General features: G+C 51.2%; 1 protein-coding gene across 2 annotated transcripts in view; it reads left to right on the top strand.

Annotated features, from left to right (window-relative positions):
- Positions 1–19,419, top strand: part of OXTR (oxytocin receptor) — a 37,139-nt gene that overhangs the window by 15,518 nt on the left and 2,202 nt on the right. For both annotated transcript variants that reach the window (XM_037134779.2, XM_037134778.2), the window contains exon 2: positions 615–1,683. In XM_037134779.2, the coding sequence (XP_036990674.2) occupies positions 765–1,683 (919 nt within the window). In that variant the 5' untranslated portion in view covers positions 615–764. The remainder of the gene's footprint in view (positions 1–614; positions 1,684–19,419) is intronic.

Raw genomic sequence — 19,419 nt, 5'->3', positions numbered from 1 at the left:
GATCCCCACGGGTGGGATATTGGGGACGGCGGTTGGGCATCCCCGGGGTCGTGCTGAGGCAGGAGTTGGACTGGGAAGGCGCTGCTGTGGAAGTTTGGGGTTGGGTGGGGGGCCGATTAAGCGTCTTAGAAACAGGAGGTTGGGGGATGGTCCTGAGCTGGAGTTTTTCAGGCAAGGGCTGCAGGGGATCTACGGAGAAAATAACCGAAGAAAAGTTCACTAGGAAAGGTGACTGGTTTGGGGGGTGTTGAGGGAGGTGGCAGTGCCGAGGGCCTCGGGGTAGGTAATTTGGCGATCCCTGGGGAAGGCGGCAGGTCTAGTAGCCCTCCCAGTCCTGGAACAAAGTGGCTGAGCAGGACTCTCTCCTCTCCTTCGGTCGAAGCGACTGAGTACCTCAAGGAACTGGAGGTCAGGTAGATTCGAGCTCATTTCCAGAGGATCAGAGGAGGTATCGCCCGCGGTGATTTTTGGGGTGGTGGCTGAGCAATCCCAGGGCCGCCAGTAGTGCCCCGAGTCTCAGATAATTTGGGGTTCCCAGGAAGGGGCACCAGCGCTGCACGTGCGTCGGCAGAAGAACGCGGCAGTCTTTTAAAGGCCTGGGGGGTTCGTTTCAGGGTCCCAGCCAGCAGATTGGTCTGCGGAGCTCCGGGAGCGGAGACCGAGCCGCACCCCTAGGCACGCCGGGACGCCGCGTCGGGCCCAGCCCTGTCGCGCCACGCCTTAAAAGGCACCAAGGCCAGGGTCTCACAGCAGCGGCTGCAGTCATGGAGGGCGCGCTTGAGGCCAACTGGAGCACCGACGCGGTCAACGGGAGTGCGGCGCCGCTGGTGGCCCAGGGCAACCGCACCCACGGGGCGCAGCGCAACGAGGCCCTGGCGCGAGTGGAGGTGGCGGTGCTGGGCCTCATCCTCTTCCTGGCGCTGAGCGGCAACGCTTGCGTGCTCCTAGCGCTGCGCACCACGCGCCACAAGCACTCGCGCCTCTTCTTCTTCATGAAGCACCTGAGCATCGCGGACCTGGTGGTGGCGGTATTCCAGGTGCTGCCACAGCTGCTGTGGGACATAACCTTCCGCTTCTATGGGCCGGACCTGCTCTGCCGCCTGGTAAAGTACCTGCAGGTGGTGGGCATGTTCGCCTCCACCTACCTGCTGCTGCTCATGTCCCTTGACCGCTGTCTGGCTATCTGCCAGCCTCTGCGAACCCTCCACCGCCGGGCGGACCGCCTGGCTGTGCTCATCACGTGGCTGGGCTGTCTGGTGGCCAGCGCGCCGCAGGTGCACATATTCTCGATGCGCGAGGTGACGGACGGTGTTTTCGACTGCTGGGCCAGCTTCATCCAGCCCTGGGGGCCCAAGGCCTACGTCACTTGGATCACGCTCGCCGTCTACATCGTGCCAGTCATTGTGCTCACCACCTGCTACAGCCTCATCTGCTTTAAGATCTGGCAGAACATTCGAATCAAGACAGCGGCAGTGGGGGCGGCCAAGGGACCCGGGGGTGCGGTGGCGGGCGGCAGGGAGCACGAAGCCCTGGCACGAGTCAGCAGCGTCAAACTCATCTCCAGGGCCAAGATCCGCACGATCAAGATGACCTTCATCATCGTGCTGGCCTTCATCGTGTGCTGGACGCCCTATTTCTTCGTTCAGATGTGGAGCGTCTGGGACACCAAGCCGCCCAAGGAAGGTAGCTCGGGGCGGGAGACCGGGAGGAGCAAGCCCAGCTGGGCAGGGCCCTGCTACTGCTGCCTCCGCGCGCATCCAGGGTTCTGCGGGCCTCCTGCGGGGAGAATCCTGCTGAGCTGGGTTGGATCATGGCTCCATCACCCACTGGTGGAGTGATTTGGGGCATAACCTCCTCCAGCCTCTACTTCCTCTGTTGTAAAATGGCAATAATGATAGAAGTACCAGCTCTCTCACCAAGCAGTACAGGAATGAAATGAGAAAATGCACATAAAGTCCTTAGCACAGTCCTTGGGCTACACACAGGGTGTATATGGTCTCTGGTTCCTTACTACAGACCAGGAAACTGAGGTTCAAGTGACTTGCTATTCTGCACGGTTAGTGAGTGTGGGAGGTAACTTTCAAACCCAGGCCCAAGTTCAATATCTGTTCATTTTAAGTTCACTTTGAATTGCACTTCCATTTTCAGTTCAAGTCAGCCTGAACTCTCCAGGTCTGGTTTGGATAAGGGTAGTGGGAAATGGGCAGTTAGATTTGTCTCACAAAGCGCCGAGACAGTGCTGGATGGGGCATCGTGGGGAGGTGGAGATGAGCCTCTGAGCCCTGGCTCGGTGGAGGTGGTGGAAAGGTAGCAGCACAGGCTCTGCAGGCAGGCATGGGAGCTGGGTAATGTGGCTTACGCTAGGGGTTTGGGGGAAGGGAAGGGAGCAGGGATACAGTTTTTCTGATTTGACCTGGAGGTTTGAGTGATTTCTACAGGGAGCTTGCCCTCCAGTTGGAGGAGGGTGGATGTCAGGGCTGAGGGTGGCCAGGGGCCGTTGTCCAAGCTTGGCTGGGAGGAGAGGAGAGGACAGAATGGGGCGATCTGTGGGGAGGGAATTTGGGGCAGCAGAGAGTGTGGCAGGCTCCAGGGGTTGGAGGCTTGTAGCTGTCTCTAGGTGGCTAGGAGCTCCAGGCAGTTGCTGCCTCATTGCCCACAGTTTGCAAAGAGCAGGAGGGCAGTTTGCAAAGGTCAGTGGTGGTAAATAACTCACACTTTTTTGTTTGAGGGTAAGCACATAAAACTGCACTGGGATGCCAGGGACTCAGATGTTTATAGGACAGACCAAGGGATTTTCTTTCACCAGTCTGCCTTTGAGACAGCAAAAATGTCCCATTTCCTGATGTAGTCATTTCTGCTCCCAGCAGTCTGGAACACCATCATCCTGGGCAAGCTGAAGTCTCCCTTCATTCAGCTGGATAACTTTGCTTTGCTCTCTTTCCCAAACCGCAGGCTCCGGGCTTTCCCAGCCCTCTCAGTCAGCCTAGTGTTCACGTTACTACCTGTGTCTATTGCCATGCAGTATTTATGGAACAACTGCAGTATGCCCCTCTAGCTGTGAGGGGTGAGGTTGCTGTGAGGACTTAGCGGAGCCAGCCTGGCTTCATCACTCAGTCTCTGGTCACGTGTCACGGAGGGGATTCAGGGATCCAGAGAGGGGAAGGCACTCGCCGTAGGTCACACAGCAAGTCGGAGGCAGAGCATAGACTAGAGCTGAGGTTTCCTGTCGACCCCGCCCCCATTTCTTTCTGTGCCAGGTTTCTTATGGGGGGCACACAACAGAGGAGTTAGGTTGGGCAAAAGCCAGCAGTGGGAGGGGGCTGATAAGTAAGATAAGACACTACTAAGCCATCCTGTTTCATGGGCAGGCTCCAGAGGGACCAGACCCAGGAGCTCAAACACCAGCCCTTGAGGAAGTGAGGCTGATACTCCCTGAGAGCAGGTGTCGGGGAGACCTGGGGTACGGTCCTCCTCCAGCTGTTACTAGCTATGTATGGACTTTGGGTGAGGATCTTCTCTTCCCCTTGACCCTTGGTGTCTCACTTTTAGAGAGGACGTTTCGGTGTCAGCTCATTCACTCAGCAGGAACTCTAACTCCTCTCTCTGTAGCCCCTCACCTCTCCCTTTCATCGTTCTCCCCTCGTCCCCGTATGACTTCCTGTGGTCCGTCCCCTTCATCTGCTCTCCTCTTTCTCACTTTCCTCCCCGAAGATGGAGAGTATGGGGCCAACACACGTTATAATCACTTGTGAACTGGATATCTTTCTACCCTTTAAAAGTACCCCAAGGAATTTATTTGTCTGTCTTAAAAACAAGACAAAAGAAAAGAGGAGCCAGAGAGTACTCCGAGGTAAGTGAGGGCCAGAGGCCTTCTGGGTCCGTGCGGTGCCCTCAGGACATCCTGGGGTGAAGCCTGCAGTGGAGGTGGGCTTCCGGTTGGGCTCCAGGAGCAGGGAAAGAAATGGACTGTAAGAACGTCAGGCTTTCTTTCTCTTTGCTCCTTTGCCTTTTCCTTGTTCAGAGAAAAGGGCGGGTCTCACATGAGAAGCCCAGGTCCTTCTGGTCCCCCCAGGCGTCCTGTCCTCTGTCCTGGGTGCTTTGAGAGGAGGGCAAATGCAGACCACAGGGGACCCGTGACTGCGCTGCTGCCACCGCTGCCTCCGTCCCTGCCTCCAGTGTGTTGCCAGGAACAGGTGCCAGTCCACATGTGAGGAGCCTGTGGAGCACAGAGGACTTGGGCTCCGGCCACCAGCCTGGCCAAGGGATCTAGAAGTCTGAGTGGCTGTGGGCTCAGCCAGGATGTATGTCCTGTGCCCACTTGGCATTATTCTGGATAATTGCAGGTAGCAGGCTGGGCCATCAGAAACGATGATGTTTACAGTCACCTTGGAGATATGACTCAATCTGGAAACTATGGGCAAATTCAGGAGACATTAATCAGCAAAGTGGAGTCAATGCACAGCCCCTGCTTTTCTGTTGAAGAGGAAAGTGATTTACAAGAGATGCAAAATATCTAGATCAGGGCACCTTGTTCTGCTAATTTCTTGGGGATCGGAGGCTGGAAGCTCAGGGAGTTTGTTGTGACCTGTGTGGTGTTCTTCAGGGAAACCCCTGGACAAACAGGCTCAGACCGAGGCAGGAGTGGGGCGGACGTGGGATCGCTTCCTGCAAATAGCTTCCTCATGAAAATCCCCGGAAACCAGAACCAGGAGCTCTTGAACCACTGGCTGCAGGTCACAGTGAGAAATCACACCGGCCTAGGCAGCTGGTCTCGTTGCCTCTTGCAGGATGCCAAGTCCCTGCTTCCATCCCGGCTCGTGCTCGCCGGTGTTCTCCGGAAACCCAGGCGCCCCCTTTCCATTGCTGTCCCTCAGATGACTTCTGCTCCCACCCCCGTGCACCTTCATTCACACCAAGGGCTGCCTGTATGGGCTTAGAGTGTATCTTACTCCCAAAGTAATTTGCCATGGGGCCCTCACATCCAGGTACTGGGGAAGGATTACGTAGATATAAGGAAACTAAGATAAAGGGGGAAAAAGACTAAGATAATTACAATATAATAAGAGTAATAATAAAAATAAAGTCTGTGTAGAGGTGAGCTTCTATATACATGGGGCTTCCATATCATAAGAGCCAAAGCAGAGGAAAACCCCCAATTTCAATATTTCTACTGTTTGGAAGAAAAAACAATGAGTGATAAGAGTGATAGCTGGCTGCCCCTGTACAACCTGCAGGTACTGGGCAAATCCCCCCACAGGAGGAGGAGCAGGGTAACTGGCTTAGCAGGAGGAGGTGGTAACCCAATCAGCTTCCCTCTGTAAAGCAGCCAGGGCGATCCGACCCCTGACTTGGTGATATGGCAGGAGGAGGGCTGAGACCAGACACTCCTGCAGCTTTGACAAGCCCCACACGTGTCCTTCAGGATCAGATTCCACAGCCAGAGATTTGGCACCAGCCTTTCCCCTTGAACTCAACTGAATTTGCTTTGCTGCTGGACCCGAGAACGCCGGCCCTGGGGTCGTTGTGAAGGAGGAGGTAGAGGGGGCTGAGCTCGTTTTCCCAGGGCTTGGGGGTGGGCAGCTGATTTTGAGTCTCCATCCCTAGTTTTCTCCTTCCAGTGTGTCCCTTGTGCAGAGCCCACTCCAGTGGGCGGAGATGGGGGGACAGGTTGGCACATGGGGTGAGATGCGGCTCCTGTCTAATCACCATCCTCAGGTGCTGGGCAGCTAGAGGAGAAGCTTTTGAATGAAAAGGAAATCTCACTGACATTCTTAGGTGAGCCGTATTCATCTTCCAGAATAGTCCCTTCTCTCAAACTCGCCAGTTTCCATAGGAGCACGCAGGTACCCAGAGAACAGAGCAGGGACCTCCACTGCCTGGGCCAGGACAGCAGGCAGGCACTGCAGGGCTCCAGACCCCATGGCGTGGGCGAAGGGCCACATAGCCGGCCTGCATTTGGAGGCTGCTCGGCCATTTATTTTCTCCCGTGTGTCCTTGAGCAAGTTGTTCCATCTCCGTGATTCACTGCGTATCACGAAGACTGCACAGCCTGCTTGTGGAGTTGTTACGAGGGTGACATGGTATGGCCTGCGGCCTGTGGGGGCCACATGATCAGGGCCGCTCTTCTCCCCTTCCCCCCATTCTACACGCTAAAATTCTTGTTTGCCTTCTCGGGGTTGACTTTGAAATTTTGGCAGTTATTCCTGAGGGAGGAGATGGACATTTTTCTCTTGAGAGCCTGGGTGGAGGGAGAAGGGGAAGCAAGCATAGCCCGCTGGACAGGAGGCTCTGTGTCCAGGCAGTTGGTATGTGGAGACACCCTTGTTAAGGCTGGAGAGGTGGACTGGGAGCCTTCGGGGACACCTGTCCTGTTCACTGGTTCGTGCCTGGTGCCTAGCATGGCTGGACACCCCCTGGGATCTCAACCAGTGTTTGCTGAACAAATAAGTGGGATATGGGAGGGGGGAAGTGCATGAGAAAAGACAGGGATGAGTGTGTAGAGCTGCACTTACAGAAATGAGGACTTTCCAAGCAGCCCTCCAACTGGCTGCTCTCTAAGCAGTAGAACTGGCCACCTAGTGAAGAAATGAGTGCCCCATCACTGGGGGCAACCAAACACTTGTCAGGGGTGTTGTGCCAGAAGGAAGGTTCAAATGCACAGGAGGCTTGGTTTTCATTTTTTTCCCATTTGAAAATGAGCTTCCCAGCCCCTGCCTGTTTCTGTGGAACTGCAGCCCCTCCGGTGGGCCCCCCCTACTTTACAAGGACACTGCCGGAGGTGTAGGTGGGCTGGCAGCTTGGAGACGGGTCTGCTTCCAGGTGACCATCGATGCGGAGAGCAGTGGGAGAAGGTGGGCGGGAGGAGACTGGACGGATCACACTTGGCTTGGGAGAGCCCTCAGCTTTACTCTTCTGGGCATAAACTGTAATTAGAGGAACAGTTAATAACCATACTCTTGTTTGATTAAGTTATTTTGACTTCTTTTATGTTCTTGGCTAGTGCTAATGTTTTCCCTTTGGGTTTTGGATCCAAGGTGACTTTCCTTTTTTTTTAAGGTTTGATTAGTAACAGCAAAAATAAAAACTGGTGGGTGAGTCTTGGCTGCATATTCTTTCCCATTTGATGGGTGTCTGAGTGGGTTGGGGAGAGGGTTGAGGGGGAGCAGGGGTTGCGGGAGGGTCTGTGGGAGGAGATCAGCCCTTTGGAAAGACTGGGCTGGGCCTGGGGTCCGTGGCGGGCCTGTCAGCTGCCCGGGGGGCAGGCTCACTTGATGACCGCGCCACCTTGCTCTGAGCACCGTGGGAAGTGAAGACAAGCCCATAAGGCTCACTCCCAGGGCCTGATGGGGGCTGACCTCTGCTCTGCCAGACCCCATGTATCCGTCCCCGTCTGCCAGAGCCCCTGGACCCCAACATAGCACTAGGAAGTGACGAGAGTCCCCTTGGGCCATGTCTCTGGGTGGTCTGTGGACTCTGCCGTTGAGCAATGGAGATGGTGTCTCCTGATGCAACACGGTGCCCTCTCTGGGCTTCAGTTTCAGTGAATCGAGGAGTTGGATTAGCCGATATCAGTACCACCCCTTCTTTTTTTTTTTTTTTTAATGATTTTACTTATTTATCTTTAGAGGGTAAGGGAAGGAGATAGGGAGAGAAACATCAATGTATGGTTGCCTCTCGTGTGTCCCCCATTGGGTACTGGCCTGCAACCCAGGCACATGCCCTGACTAGGAATCGAACCGCAGTACTCTGGTTCGCAGGCCTGTGCTCAATCCACTGAGCTACGCCAGCCAGGGCAGTACCACCCCTTCTTAAGTGCCAGACCCTGTGCTTGGCTTTATCCTTTATCCTCACCCAAACGCAGCAAGGGACAGGGGCATCGCCCCCATTTTACAAATAAGGGGACTGAGACCCAGAGAGATATGACCTGCTCGAGAGCACATTGAGTCAGTGGTGGAGCTGGGATTTGGACCCACTCGCCTCACATCAGACACTGCCAGACCGCACCACCCCTGTCCTCAGCCCAGCGTTTCCAAGGACGTCTGTTCCCCTCAGTAGCTGGTCTTCCGGGCAGTTGTTAAAACAGCTCACTCCTGGCTCTGTGTCAGAACCACTGCACCAGAGCCCTGTGCCCTCTCTGTGGGCAGATACCCCAGCTCCTGGACTCTTCCCAGCAACTCCCGGCTTCAAGGCTGCTGACGGCACTGCCCTGTCAGCGCTCGGGGGCTCTAAGCCTGGGTCACTGGACTTCACCCGCACTCCAGGGACCGCACAGCCTTAGCTGCAGCCTCTCCTGTCAGCACTTCCCTTTTTCTCTCATCGCCACCTTCCTGGTTGATAGCAGCTGTTTTCAACTTTGGCTGTTGGCATTTGGGCCAGATAATCTTTGTTTTGAGTGTGGCGTGGGGAGGGGCTGCTGTCCTGTGCCCTACAGGACTCAGCGGCATCCCTGGCCCTGCCCGGTAGAGGCCACCAGCACTCCCCCTCAGTGGTGACCACCCAAACCGTCTCCAGACAGTGCCCAGAGTCCCCTGAGGGGCAGAGCTGTCCCTGGTTGAGAAGCACTGGTTTAGAGCCATGGGTAGGCTTGGCCTGAACTAACATCCAGCAGACGAGTGCACCCTTGTCACCTCTGCTCTGGGCTCTGGCCAGTTGGCCTCGTGTCCCCTGCTAGGCCTGCCGACTTGCCACGTCCCACGGGTCCTCTTCCAGGCGCCCATGCTGACACCGTTCTCCCCACAGGAGTGCCGCCACAGTCTCCTCCATGGAGACCCATCCTTCAGAGCCCAGGCCCCATGTGTGGCCTGCTTTGTGCACAACTCCAGGGGGTGCCATTTACCTCAGGCTCTGCGAGGAGGGTGCTGTCAGCAGCTGTGCAGGGACAAACCCAACATGGGGCCTGGCAGGCACTCCCAGCTGCCCTTTCATGAAACTCTCTCTGTCTCCCCTAGCTGGGGGGGGGGGGTCTTCTTCCTCTTCTGAACGCCAGTGCGTTCATTCCACAAATTATTCAGTGCCTTCCGAGGGTCCTGTCCACACAGCTTCTGCTTGGGTCTGTCTGACCTCCGATGAGCAGTTTGCAGGGAGCCCTCCTCAGGCCTTTGCCTGCCCTCTCGTGGCCAAGAGCTGCCATATTTGTAAACATGGGACAGACAGGCCAAGGTTGGTCACAGAATTTTGGGCACTCCACATACCTCTGGGAGGGGCACCCCCAGTTGCTGCCAGGCTGGTGTTGGGGTCTTATGCCCCAAAGGGTAGCTGGATGCAGCAGCGGCAGTGACCCTGGGTGGTTGACCAAACCTGCCTGAAGCTCAGTTTTCTGGGTTAAGAATAGAGTTGGAAAAAAAAAAATAGAGTTGAGGGGAGGGTGCAATGTGCCAGTGGCATAGTGCCTGGTGTATAGTAGTAAGTGCTCAATAAATTTTTGCTTTAAAGAGAAATTTCAAGACAGGCCAGGGCCTAGGGCAAGTCAGTAGAGTTGGGGGAGTAGGAGGTGGGAATTGTTTTGAGCTCAAGAGCAGCATTGTAGCAGAGGGGCTGCACTGTCAGCTGAGGAGTGGTGGCCAGCCCTGGGAGGCTGGGAGGCTGGGAGGCTGGGAAGGAGAGTGTCACGAGTGAAGCAAAACAAAGGCCTCTCTGGAGGGGCAGCAGGCCATGAGGTGGGGAGGTTCTAGCTCTGGGTTTGGAAAATCCAAGGAGACTGCAGCATGACAGGTGGGCAGGATGGGGTGTAACCAGGTGGTCTTCAGTGTTCCATCCTGATTCCTGTGATCCTGATTCCTGGCCACGAGGGGCAGCCTCTGCCAGAGCCTCCCTTTGTGCTTTGCTGGAAGCTGTCTGTCTGTTTGCCAGATGCTCCAGTCCCTGGTGCCTCTGCCCTCCAGGGCCCATGCTCACACTGCTGTGGTCACTCTTTCTCACTGTTTGTTTCTCTTTCTCCTCTCCTGACCCTGGTATCTGAGTGTGAACTGAATTTTTCTAGAGGGAATTGCATTTCAGTCCAGTCATCTTGTTAGGAGGCCATCTCCTGTCATCAAGCAGGGAAATTGTCTTTCTGCCTTTCCAATGTGCTAGTGGGGGTGGCTGATTGATTAGGGCTTCTGTCTGCTAATTTCATGCTTAGCTGAATTTAGTCCCTTATTGAACTCTTTCTACTTTCCAGTCTCTGCTGGCCAGGACAGAGCCACAAATGAGACAGTCTTTAGCCACAGGTTATAAACATAAAGAATGACAGTATGAAAGGATAATGCTGTAAGAGAGAGATTTATTTATCAAGTACTGTAAATGCCCTAAGAGAGATTCACTGATTCTCTGTCTGGGAAGAAAATCAGGAGGGCTTCAGAGGGGAAGCAGCATTTAGAAAGGGTTTTGAAGGATGAGTATGAGCTGGCTATGCAAAAAAGTAGATGTATATTCCACGTTAAGATCACTGGACAGTTACTTTATTATCTTTACCCCTATTGGAGGGATACATCTCAATCTTCAGTGTGCACACAAATCAGGTGGGGGATCTTGTTAAAATGCAGACTCTGACTCAGGAAGTGTGGTCGGCTTTGCATTCTTGATGAGCATCCAGGTGATATCTGTGCAGTACCCATGCAGCCGGCCCACTGACAACACATAGAATAGTAGGTAGTCAATATCTTATCTCTTTTACTAAAACTTGCAGTTTGCCTTCACACATACAGCATAAATTGGCTGCAAGGGTCCTGTTCTCCTCAGAGGGTAGAGAAGGGCTGATCGTTTGCAAAAAGAGCCCTGCTTTTCTGTTTCAGAGTGTGGTTATTCCTTAGGTTCAGTCCAGGGAACCCATCATGTCCCTTAGGTTTGAGAAGTGACGTAATAGAAGCCCATTTACACTGCAGGCCATACATTTGGCTGTCGATCTTTATGATACATGGGATGATCACACACTCATGATTTTTAAAACAATTCATATGCTATGAAATCGTGATCTTTTCTTATCTATTTATTCATTCATATTGTATTGATTATGCTATTATAGTTGTCTTGATTTTTCCCCCTTTGCCCCACTCCACCCAGCAACCCCCCCCTTCCTCAGGCAATCCTCACACCGTTGTTCATGTCCATGGGTCGTGCATATAGGCTACTCCATTTCCTGTACTGCACTTTACATCCCCCTGGCTATTCTGTAACTACCAGTTTGTGCTTCTTAATCCCCTCACCTCCTCACCCAGTCTCCCATGCCATCTGGCAACCATCAAAACACTCTCCGCATCCATGATTCTGTCTCTGTTCTTGTTTGCTTAGTTTGTTTTTTTAAATTCAATTGTTGATAGACAGGTATTTTTGCCATTTTATTGTTCCTAGTTTTGATTTCTTTTTCTTAGGTAAGTCTCTTTAACATTTCATATTATAATGGTTTGGTGATGATGAACTCCTTTAGTCTTTCCTTGTCTGGGAAGCTCTTTATCCGCCCTTTGATTCTAAATGATAGCTTTTCTGGATAGAACAATCTTGGCTGTCGGTCCCTGCTTTTTATGACTTTGAATATGTCTTGCCAATCCCTTCTAGCCTGCCAAGTTTCTTTTGAGAAATCAGCTAATAGTCTTATGGGAACTCCCTTGTAGGTAACTAACTTCTTTCTCTTGTTGCTTTTAAGATTCTCTCTTTATCTTTAACCCTTTGGCATTTTAATTATGAAGTGGCTTGGAGTGGGCCTCTTTGCATCCATCTTGTTTGGGATTCTTTGTGCTTCCTGGACCTACATGTCTATTTCCTTCACCAATTTAGGGAAGTGTTCTTTCATTCTTTTTTCAAGTAGATTTCCAATTTCTTGCTCTTTCTCTTCTTCTTCTTCTGGCATCTCCATAATGTGAATGTTGGAATGCTTGAAGTTGTCCCATAGGTTGCTTAACCTGTCCTCATTTTTTTGGATTCTTTTTTCTTATTGTTCTGATTGGTGTTTTTTTGCTTTTTTATGTTCCAAATCATTGATTTGATGCTTGACTTCATCCACTCTTACTGCTGATTCTCTGTAAATTGTTCTTTATTTCAATTAGTGTATCCTTTATTTTTTAAAAAGATTTTATTTATTTATCTTTAGAGGGGAAGGGAAGGAGAGAGGGAGAGAAACATCAGTGTGTGGTTGCCTCTTGTGCGTCCCCTGCTGGGAACTGGCCTGCAACCCAGGCATGTCTGGGAATTGAACCACGGTTGTTTGGTTCACAGGCCCGCGCTCAGTTCACAGTGCTACACCAGCCAGGGCGTATCCTTCATTTCTGACTGGATCACTTTTTTGCTGTTGAGGTCATCACTAAGTTCCTTGAGCATCCTTATAACCAGTGTTTTGAATTCTGCATCTGAGAGACTGTTCATCTCCATTTTCTTTAGTTATTTTTTCTGGAATTTTGGTCTGTTTTCTTGTTTGGGCCATTGTGGGGGCAGCTTCCTCGAGAGTCCCCCTGAGTGCCATGGATGAAAGTGAATATGGCCGGATGTGATGTGATCTGCTTAGGGAGGAGAAGTGGCCATTTTCCCAGAGGGAAAAGGCTGTGGGCTGTGGCCAGTTTCTCTGGGGAGACAAAGGCCAGCAGCGGCCAGTTTCTCCAAGGAGAAAAAGGCCTCAAGCCTCCATCTGCATAGCTTTTATTGGGTTCTAATATACAGGAATACAGGGCAGCAAGGATCAAACAGTAGATAACATTTCAAAGAAATCTGAGGGCTTCAGAGTCTGTCAGGAACAGAGTTCTAGGGTTCCCTGCTCGAACCCTTAACATATGAATGAGAGCACTCTTAGCAGAGCAGATTTCACAGGTTTATCAGGAAGTCTTTGTGATGCCAGATTGTTCCCCAGGACACGCTCTCACAAGGCAAGGAGCTGCACCCCTCCCCAACAGGTATTTAGGCTTAAGAGGATTAGAGCCAGGAAGCACTTCTCCCAGAGGACATGGGGACTCGGGCTATCTCAAAGCCAGGGGGAGAGAGTCCATTGCTCTTTGTTGCAGCCCCCCCCCCCCAACTCCTTCTATGAAGGCCTCCCAAGTGATCAAGTCTGGCTTAGGTTGCCCCCCACTGTGAGGGGTCTTACCTGTCATTGACTTCCAACCAAGCTTTGGGGGGCAGGGAGAGGAAACTGAGGCAGCATTTGCTACCAGAGCAAGCTTTGTCTCCTGCAGCTCGCATTCCAGAGGTAGTCACTCACTCATCCTTAAGCCACAAGGGGTAGAGAGTTACAATTCCTGAAACCAGGCAGAGTGGTCCACAACAGGCCATATTTCTTTGTCTCCTCATTTTGGCAGCCTCCCTGTGTTTGTTTCTATGTATTAGGTAGAGCTGCAATGACTCCCTGTCTTAGTACTATTACCTAATGTAGTAGGTATTCTGTAGTGTCCAGTGGCACAGCCTTCTCAATACCCCAAGCTGGGTACTCAAGGTGCACCTTTTGTGTGGGCTGAGTACACCCTCCTCTTGTAGTTGAGCCTTGGTTGCCGCTGGCAGTCAGCTGCAAGGATTGGCTGTAACCATTTACCACCAACCTCTGCCCTGCCATCAATTGTTCAGGGTCAGGGTGGTGGTGCTCTGACATGGTCTGTAGCTGTCCACTGGATACACTGGCCCTGGAATTTCCCCGGGTTGTGCAGGCCAAGGTCCTCCTTATCCTGTGTTTTGCCCAGCGCCATACTGCCTGAGCTGTAAAGCAGTCTGAGATGGTTGATACTTGTGCTGGGCTTGGAGATTCCCAGGGGAAGCCAAGCCAAGAATCTAGGTTGGTTGCCGCTAGAATCAGGCCTGGGGCTCACTAAGGCCAGCTCTTGCTTGTTTGAGAGGATTTAGGGAGTTGTGCAGCATGAGCCAAGAACAGCCATTCATATGGAAAAGCAGCTTGGGTGGGCCAGTACGTTGCGTGGGGCGGAGTATCTGGGGATCTCCAAGGCAGGTTAAACAGTGTTAGCCAGGTTGATGGAGTCTCAGATATGGCACTAGTTTGCTGGCTCTGTAGGGGGAGGGTTTAAAAAAGGGACAATGGCCTCTGCTGGCCTTGATGCCAGACACTTCATTTCCTCCCTGTGTGCCACCGGTGCCTTTCAAGCTGCTACCCCTGTGCTGGAGCTCAGAGGGAGTGAGTCTGAGTAGGTGAGTCTGTGTGTAGGTTCTTTAAGAGGAAGTATCTGGGGCTCTAGCAGTTTCTTCCACCAACTCAATCCCCTCTGGTTTTTGCATCCAGAAGTTGTGGGGATTTATCTTTCTGGCACTGAAACCCTGGGCTGTGGGGCCTTGTGTGGGGCTGGGACTCCTCACTCCTAAGACATCCCTCCTGAATTTTTATCCACCACACATAGGTATGGGACTAGCCCGTTTGAGTCTGCACCCCTCATACCAGTCTAGATGGATGTGGTTTCTGTAATTCCATAGTTGTCAGACTTCCACTCAACTTGATTTCTGATGGTTCTACATGATGGTTGTCCTATATTTTAGTTGTCATTTTGATATGGTTGTATGAAGAGGCGAGCCACATCTGCCTATGCCGCCATCTTGACTGGAAGTCCTTAGTGATCTCTTCAAAGAAGGCACTCTGTACCACATATTGGTCTTCAATCTTTATGTGTATGTACATTTTTTAAAAAGTCTTCTTTAAGCCACAACTCCCAAATTCTACACATCTCCTATAGAAATAAGAGACTTAGACCTGAATTCCTCATCTCCTGTAGTGGGAATTGAGGGTAAGAGGGGAAATGGTGTTGATTTGGGAGAGGTGAGGAGGCCTTGAACCTACTGATGGTTTCTGGAGCATAGAAGTTGATGAGCTTGGTTCGGATCAGACGAGAGGTTAGATGAGCCATGCTTTTGAATTGTATGTGAAATGCCTCAGGAACAACATAGCCCAGAGAGGCCCTGGGCAGCTGCATGTCAGCTGTTCTCAGCTAATTTGGGCCCTCACTGGAAGTTTCAGTGGAGGGAGTGCCTGGAGACCCAAACAGGGGAGTTCTCGAGGTTTGGATGAAGCCAGGCTGGTAGGTAGGTTGAATGCTTGGGCATACAGCCCTGGGTGGCCCTCAGCTGCCCACCCCTCTGTGAGTCACGGTGCCGAGTGGCCATACAGAGTGGTTTTTGTCTCCTGGGGTATAGTTGCCCAGCATGGGATGTCTGCTTTTGGTGCGTGGCCATTTCTACTCACCTTCCTTGCTTGGAGTTCCCTCCTTGAAGATCACCTGTGGTCCCCAGTCTTGGGCCCACCAGCCCCTCCCCCAGACACTGCAACTCCCTATTTAATGGAGCGCCTGTCTTGTACGTCTCTCTCTTTCCCACAGGTGTTTGTAAACCCCTGAGGGCTGGTCCCCAGGGCTGGCTCAGTGTCTGGCACCCAGTAGAGTAGCAGGAAAAGATGCACATCTCATAATCTCTCTCCTCCCCCTCCTCCTCTGAGCTTGAGCTCAGGCAGGTATGAGGGCCAATCCCTTGATCAGTGCCTCCTACTTGCCCTCCCTTCTAGGTAGGAAGCAGAGAGCAGTGTGCAGAGCAGGGCTGGTCTTGGGGGGGGGGTGGCGGGGTAGGGGGGTGGAGAGGTGTTTTATTATGGAGGGTCAGTTGGAGAGCTGCTGCCACCTCCCCTTTTGTGTTTCTTACATCACTGGCAGAGTAAGATTTTTCCAAAATCTAAAGTTCTTTTGGTGGCACTTAACCCAATCCAAGGGCTCTGAGTTTTTCTATTTTTTTTCTTTTTTTAATTTTTTGAAGTCACAAAAAAGGGGAAAGGACAGGTTTTTAAAAAAAATTATCCTGGGGTCAGCAGTCCCCAGACCTCGAGCTTTAAAAACTTATGATTTTAATCAGCCTTGGATGGTGTGGCTCAGCTGGATGGACCATTGGCCTGTGTACCAAAAAAAAAGTCCCAAGGTTTGATTCTTGGTCAGGGCACATGCCTAGGTTGCAGGTAAGATCCCTGGTTGGGTCGAATGTGGGGAGCAGCTAATTGATGTTTCTGACATTGGTGATGTTTCTCTCTCTCTCTCCCTTTGCCACCCCCTCCTTTCTACCTCCATCTTAAACCAATAAAAAATTATGCAGTTAATCATGTCTAATACCCATTAATAATAATAATGCTAATGACTTGAATAAACACTTTGCCATTCACAAAGCACTTTTACACTTTTTCCCCAATTTTTCCAGAGTCCCTGTGAGTATCCTGTGTTCTGTGTCCCACCCTGGGCTGCCTCAGATGCCAAGACGTGGACCAGCCCAGGCAGCAGCCTCCCCCGCTGTTTCACATGCACATTGGCACTGACCCTGCTACGGATACGAAAAGTAACATTTATTGTGCACATACACATCCTTGTAGTTAGTAATAATGACAACAGCTAAGCTTTATTAAGTGCTTACTAGTGTTGAGTGCCAGGAATCAAGGGGAGTACTTGGAATCCTGTCTAATTAAACCTGACGATGGCTCTGTAAAGAAGTTCTTTTTATTATTTCCATTTTGCAGATGGACAACAGGTAATTTGTCCGAGAACACACAGTTGCAAAGTGGCAGCGCTGGTAGCTCGAGAGCAGTTCTGCTCCTGGTAACGTGAGAAGTGGGTGGAGTTTGCCACTTGGGTCTGCCCCTCCCCTTTCCGAGCCTTTTTCTATGCCTTTAAACATCTGCCCCTCCTGGAGGCATCGAGATTGGCTACCTTTTTCTGTAAAAGGCCAAACAGTAAATATTTAAGGCTTACAGGGTATAAGATCTAACAGCTACTCAGCCTTGCCCTTGTAGTGCAAAAACTCCATAGACAAGATGTGAGTGAATACAAAAACTTTATTTACAAAAATCAGCTGAAGGCAGGGCTTGGCCCTTGGACTGTACTTTGCTGGCCCCTGGTCTAGACCAGGAGATACTTCTGCCAGGAAGGGTGGTGCTCTGATAGAGGCAGTTGCTTCTCTTCCCACTTACACTTGGATTTTAAAAGACCTTCCTTGGGGAGTGAGCAGTGCCTGGCTTCGGAGGGGGCCCACATCTGTGGTGGGAAGGGAGGAGTTGCTGTCTGACTCTATTTCTCAAATCATACCCTGAGGGTGATTGCCCACCCAGCCTGTGTCTTTGCGTTGGGACCCAGAGGATTTGTAACTGGGACTCAGGCTGACATGTGTGAATGCTGGTCTAGTTTTAAGAGGAATCAGACTTTGCTACATTCAGGTAGGAACATAGGGTGACTGCCTGTGTGTCCTTGGGGAAGTCACTTCCCTTCTCTGAGCTCCCCTTACCTTATCTATGAAATGGGGATAAGGATACTTTGAAAACTGCCCTGTTCTATGTGAGCTTGAGTGGTAATTCAAATGGGCAGCGTTGCTACATTGTCATATGCTCCCTGGAAACATAATTGTGAAATGCCAAGGACAGTATTTTCCATGCCCTGTTCTTTTCTGCCTCTCCAGTCCTGTGAAAGGGCAGTGTTGTGGCCTAAACAAGACACAGTGAGTGCAGAGGGCAGGTGAGGTGCTGTCGCTTGTCTGCTTGGAAACTATCCATGGCTCCCCAGTGCCTGTAGATTGAAGTCCAGACTCAGCCTGGATTCAGGGTCCTCCTCAGCCTGGCTCTTTCCAGTCTCTTCTCCCGTGAAACTTCCCTTCACCAACTCTGGCAGTTCCTAATTGCCCTCAGACATCCTCATTTTTGTGTCTTCATTCCTGCTGCCTTTTCCCTTTGAAATGTCCTCCATGGCCCCTTTCTTTATTTCCAGTTAGCTCTCTATCCTGCTGATGGAGATTCCACCACTGGGGACTCAAGTCTTGGGTGATTAGGATGTTTGTCACATAAAAAAAGTCCAGATGTGTCCACAGCATTGGCAACTTGATGTGAGCAGGTCCGGCTTAGAGAGGGTCATCTGTTCCCCAGGAGCCAGGCCAGGCAGGTTATTTGCATCGTGGCCACCAGGTGGGGGCAGAAGTGCTGGCCATAGTCCCAGCTCCTCCCATCAGGTTGGCCAGCAGCTCCGGAATTCGTTAACTATTTACTTTCTTGTGGTTGTTTATGTAAGTTTTTTTTTAAGTAGGATATGTAAATTTAAATGATCCAAATGAAAGAATGAAGCAAGTAGCTTAAATGAACAACTACACCGTGTAACTACAGAGCTAGGTAAAACCCAGGCCCTTTCTGTCCGAGCCTGAACCTCATTCCATCCCGTTTCACGGCCTTTTACGCTCACATTCTTCCCCTGGTATCTGATCGTTCACTTTTCGACGATGCCTTTTAAATTTTTGACTTTAATGTGTTGATTTTGCCTCTTTCATTTTATATGTTTAATTATGATGTTAAGACATCCCGTTTGTAGAGTTGGTGATAATTCACCAGAATTTCTAAGCTTAAATTCATCTTCTTCTTGTCCATTCAAATCAGAGCAAAAAAATTTTTCATTCTGTTTCATAGAAAGTGAAGAATTCAGTATTACTGGCTTTTTCCCCTTTCACGCTTTCTCTTTTAATTTTTTTAATCATCACCTGAGCACATTTTGTCATTGCTTTGTAGAGAGGGGTGGGTGGGGGAGAAGGAGAAACATTGATTCGAGAGAGAAACATCCACTGGTTGCCCCCTGTGTGCACCCCTGCCGGGATCAACCCGGAAACCCTGGTATGTGCCCTGCCCGGTAATCAAACCCGCAACCCTTTGGTGCATCAGATGACACTCCAACCAGTTGAGCCCCACCAGCCAGGGCTTTCTTTTCTTCTAAAAAATTATCTTAGTCTAAGGATTCGATTTCTCTTTTTCACTCTCTAAACTTTTTCTTTTACAAGAATTTTTGATCTTTTGCTCTGTTGTAACTTGTTTTTATTCCAGGTGCATGGAGTAATCAGACCAGTGGTTCTCAAACCTGGGTGTGAATCGGAATCCCCTGAAGGGCTGCTTACAACAAATCACTCAGCCGTGCCCCCGGGACGATGCAGTAGTTGTAGGGTGGGGCCCGAGAACCGGCTTTTCTATCAAGTGTCCGGTGATCTGGAGACCCCAGGGGGAGAACCACTAAATTCATCTCACAAACAACTGCCCTCCGCCCTCTGGTGCCGAGGCACTCGGCAGACCAACAGCTCTGCTCTGCCCGGAGGGTGCTGTCTACCTAAGAAACGTCCAAGCCTGTAGAGAATTATTGTGAGTCTATCTGAGCCAGACTGACCACAGTTGCTAGGAAACAAAATCTCAACGGATTGAGAAAATGCTTTGGAGGAGGTGGCAGTTTTGCAGTTCACTTTACACATCAGAATCAAAGGAGATGTACACGAAGTCCACTGTTGGTAGATTAAGGGGGCGAGAGAAGGTAAAGCAGGCAAATCTCTAGTTTTGGATACAAAGCAAAATGGACACATACTTACTTTACGTTGGTGGGTACAGGATAGTTAAATTCACAGCGTTAGAGAGGGCATCCAGGGAGCGAGGTGCCAGTGAGGAGTTCTGTGGTCTCGTGCTCTGGTGGGCGCTGTGCCCTAAGG

This window comes from Artibeus jamaicensis, unplaced genomic scaffold (genome assembly GCF_021234435.1).
Source record: "Artibeus jamaicensis isolate MK-2021 breed Jamaican fruit bat unplaced genomic scaffold, CSHL_Jam_final contig_519, whole genome shotgun sequence".
In the NCBI taxonomy this organism is placed as follows: domain Eukaryota; kingdom Metazoa; phylum Chordata; class Mammalia; order Chiroptera; family Phyllostomidae; genus Artibeus; species Artibeus jamaicensis.
This window is presented reverse-complemented; position numbering and strand designations above follow the sequence as displayed.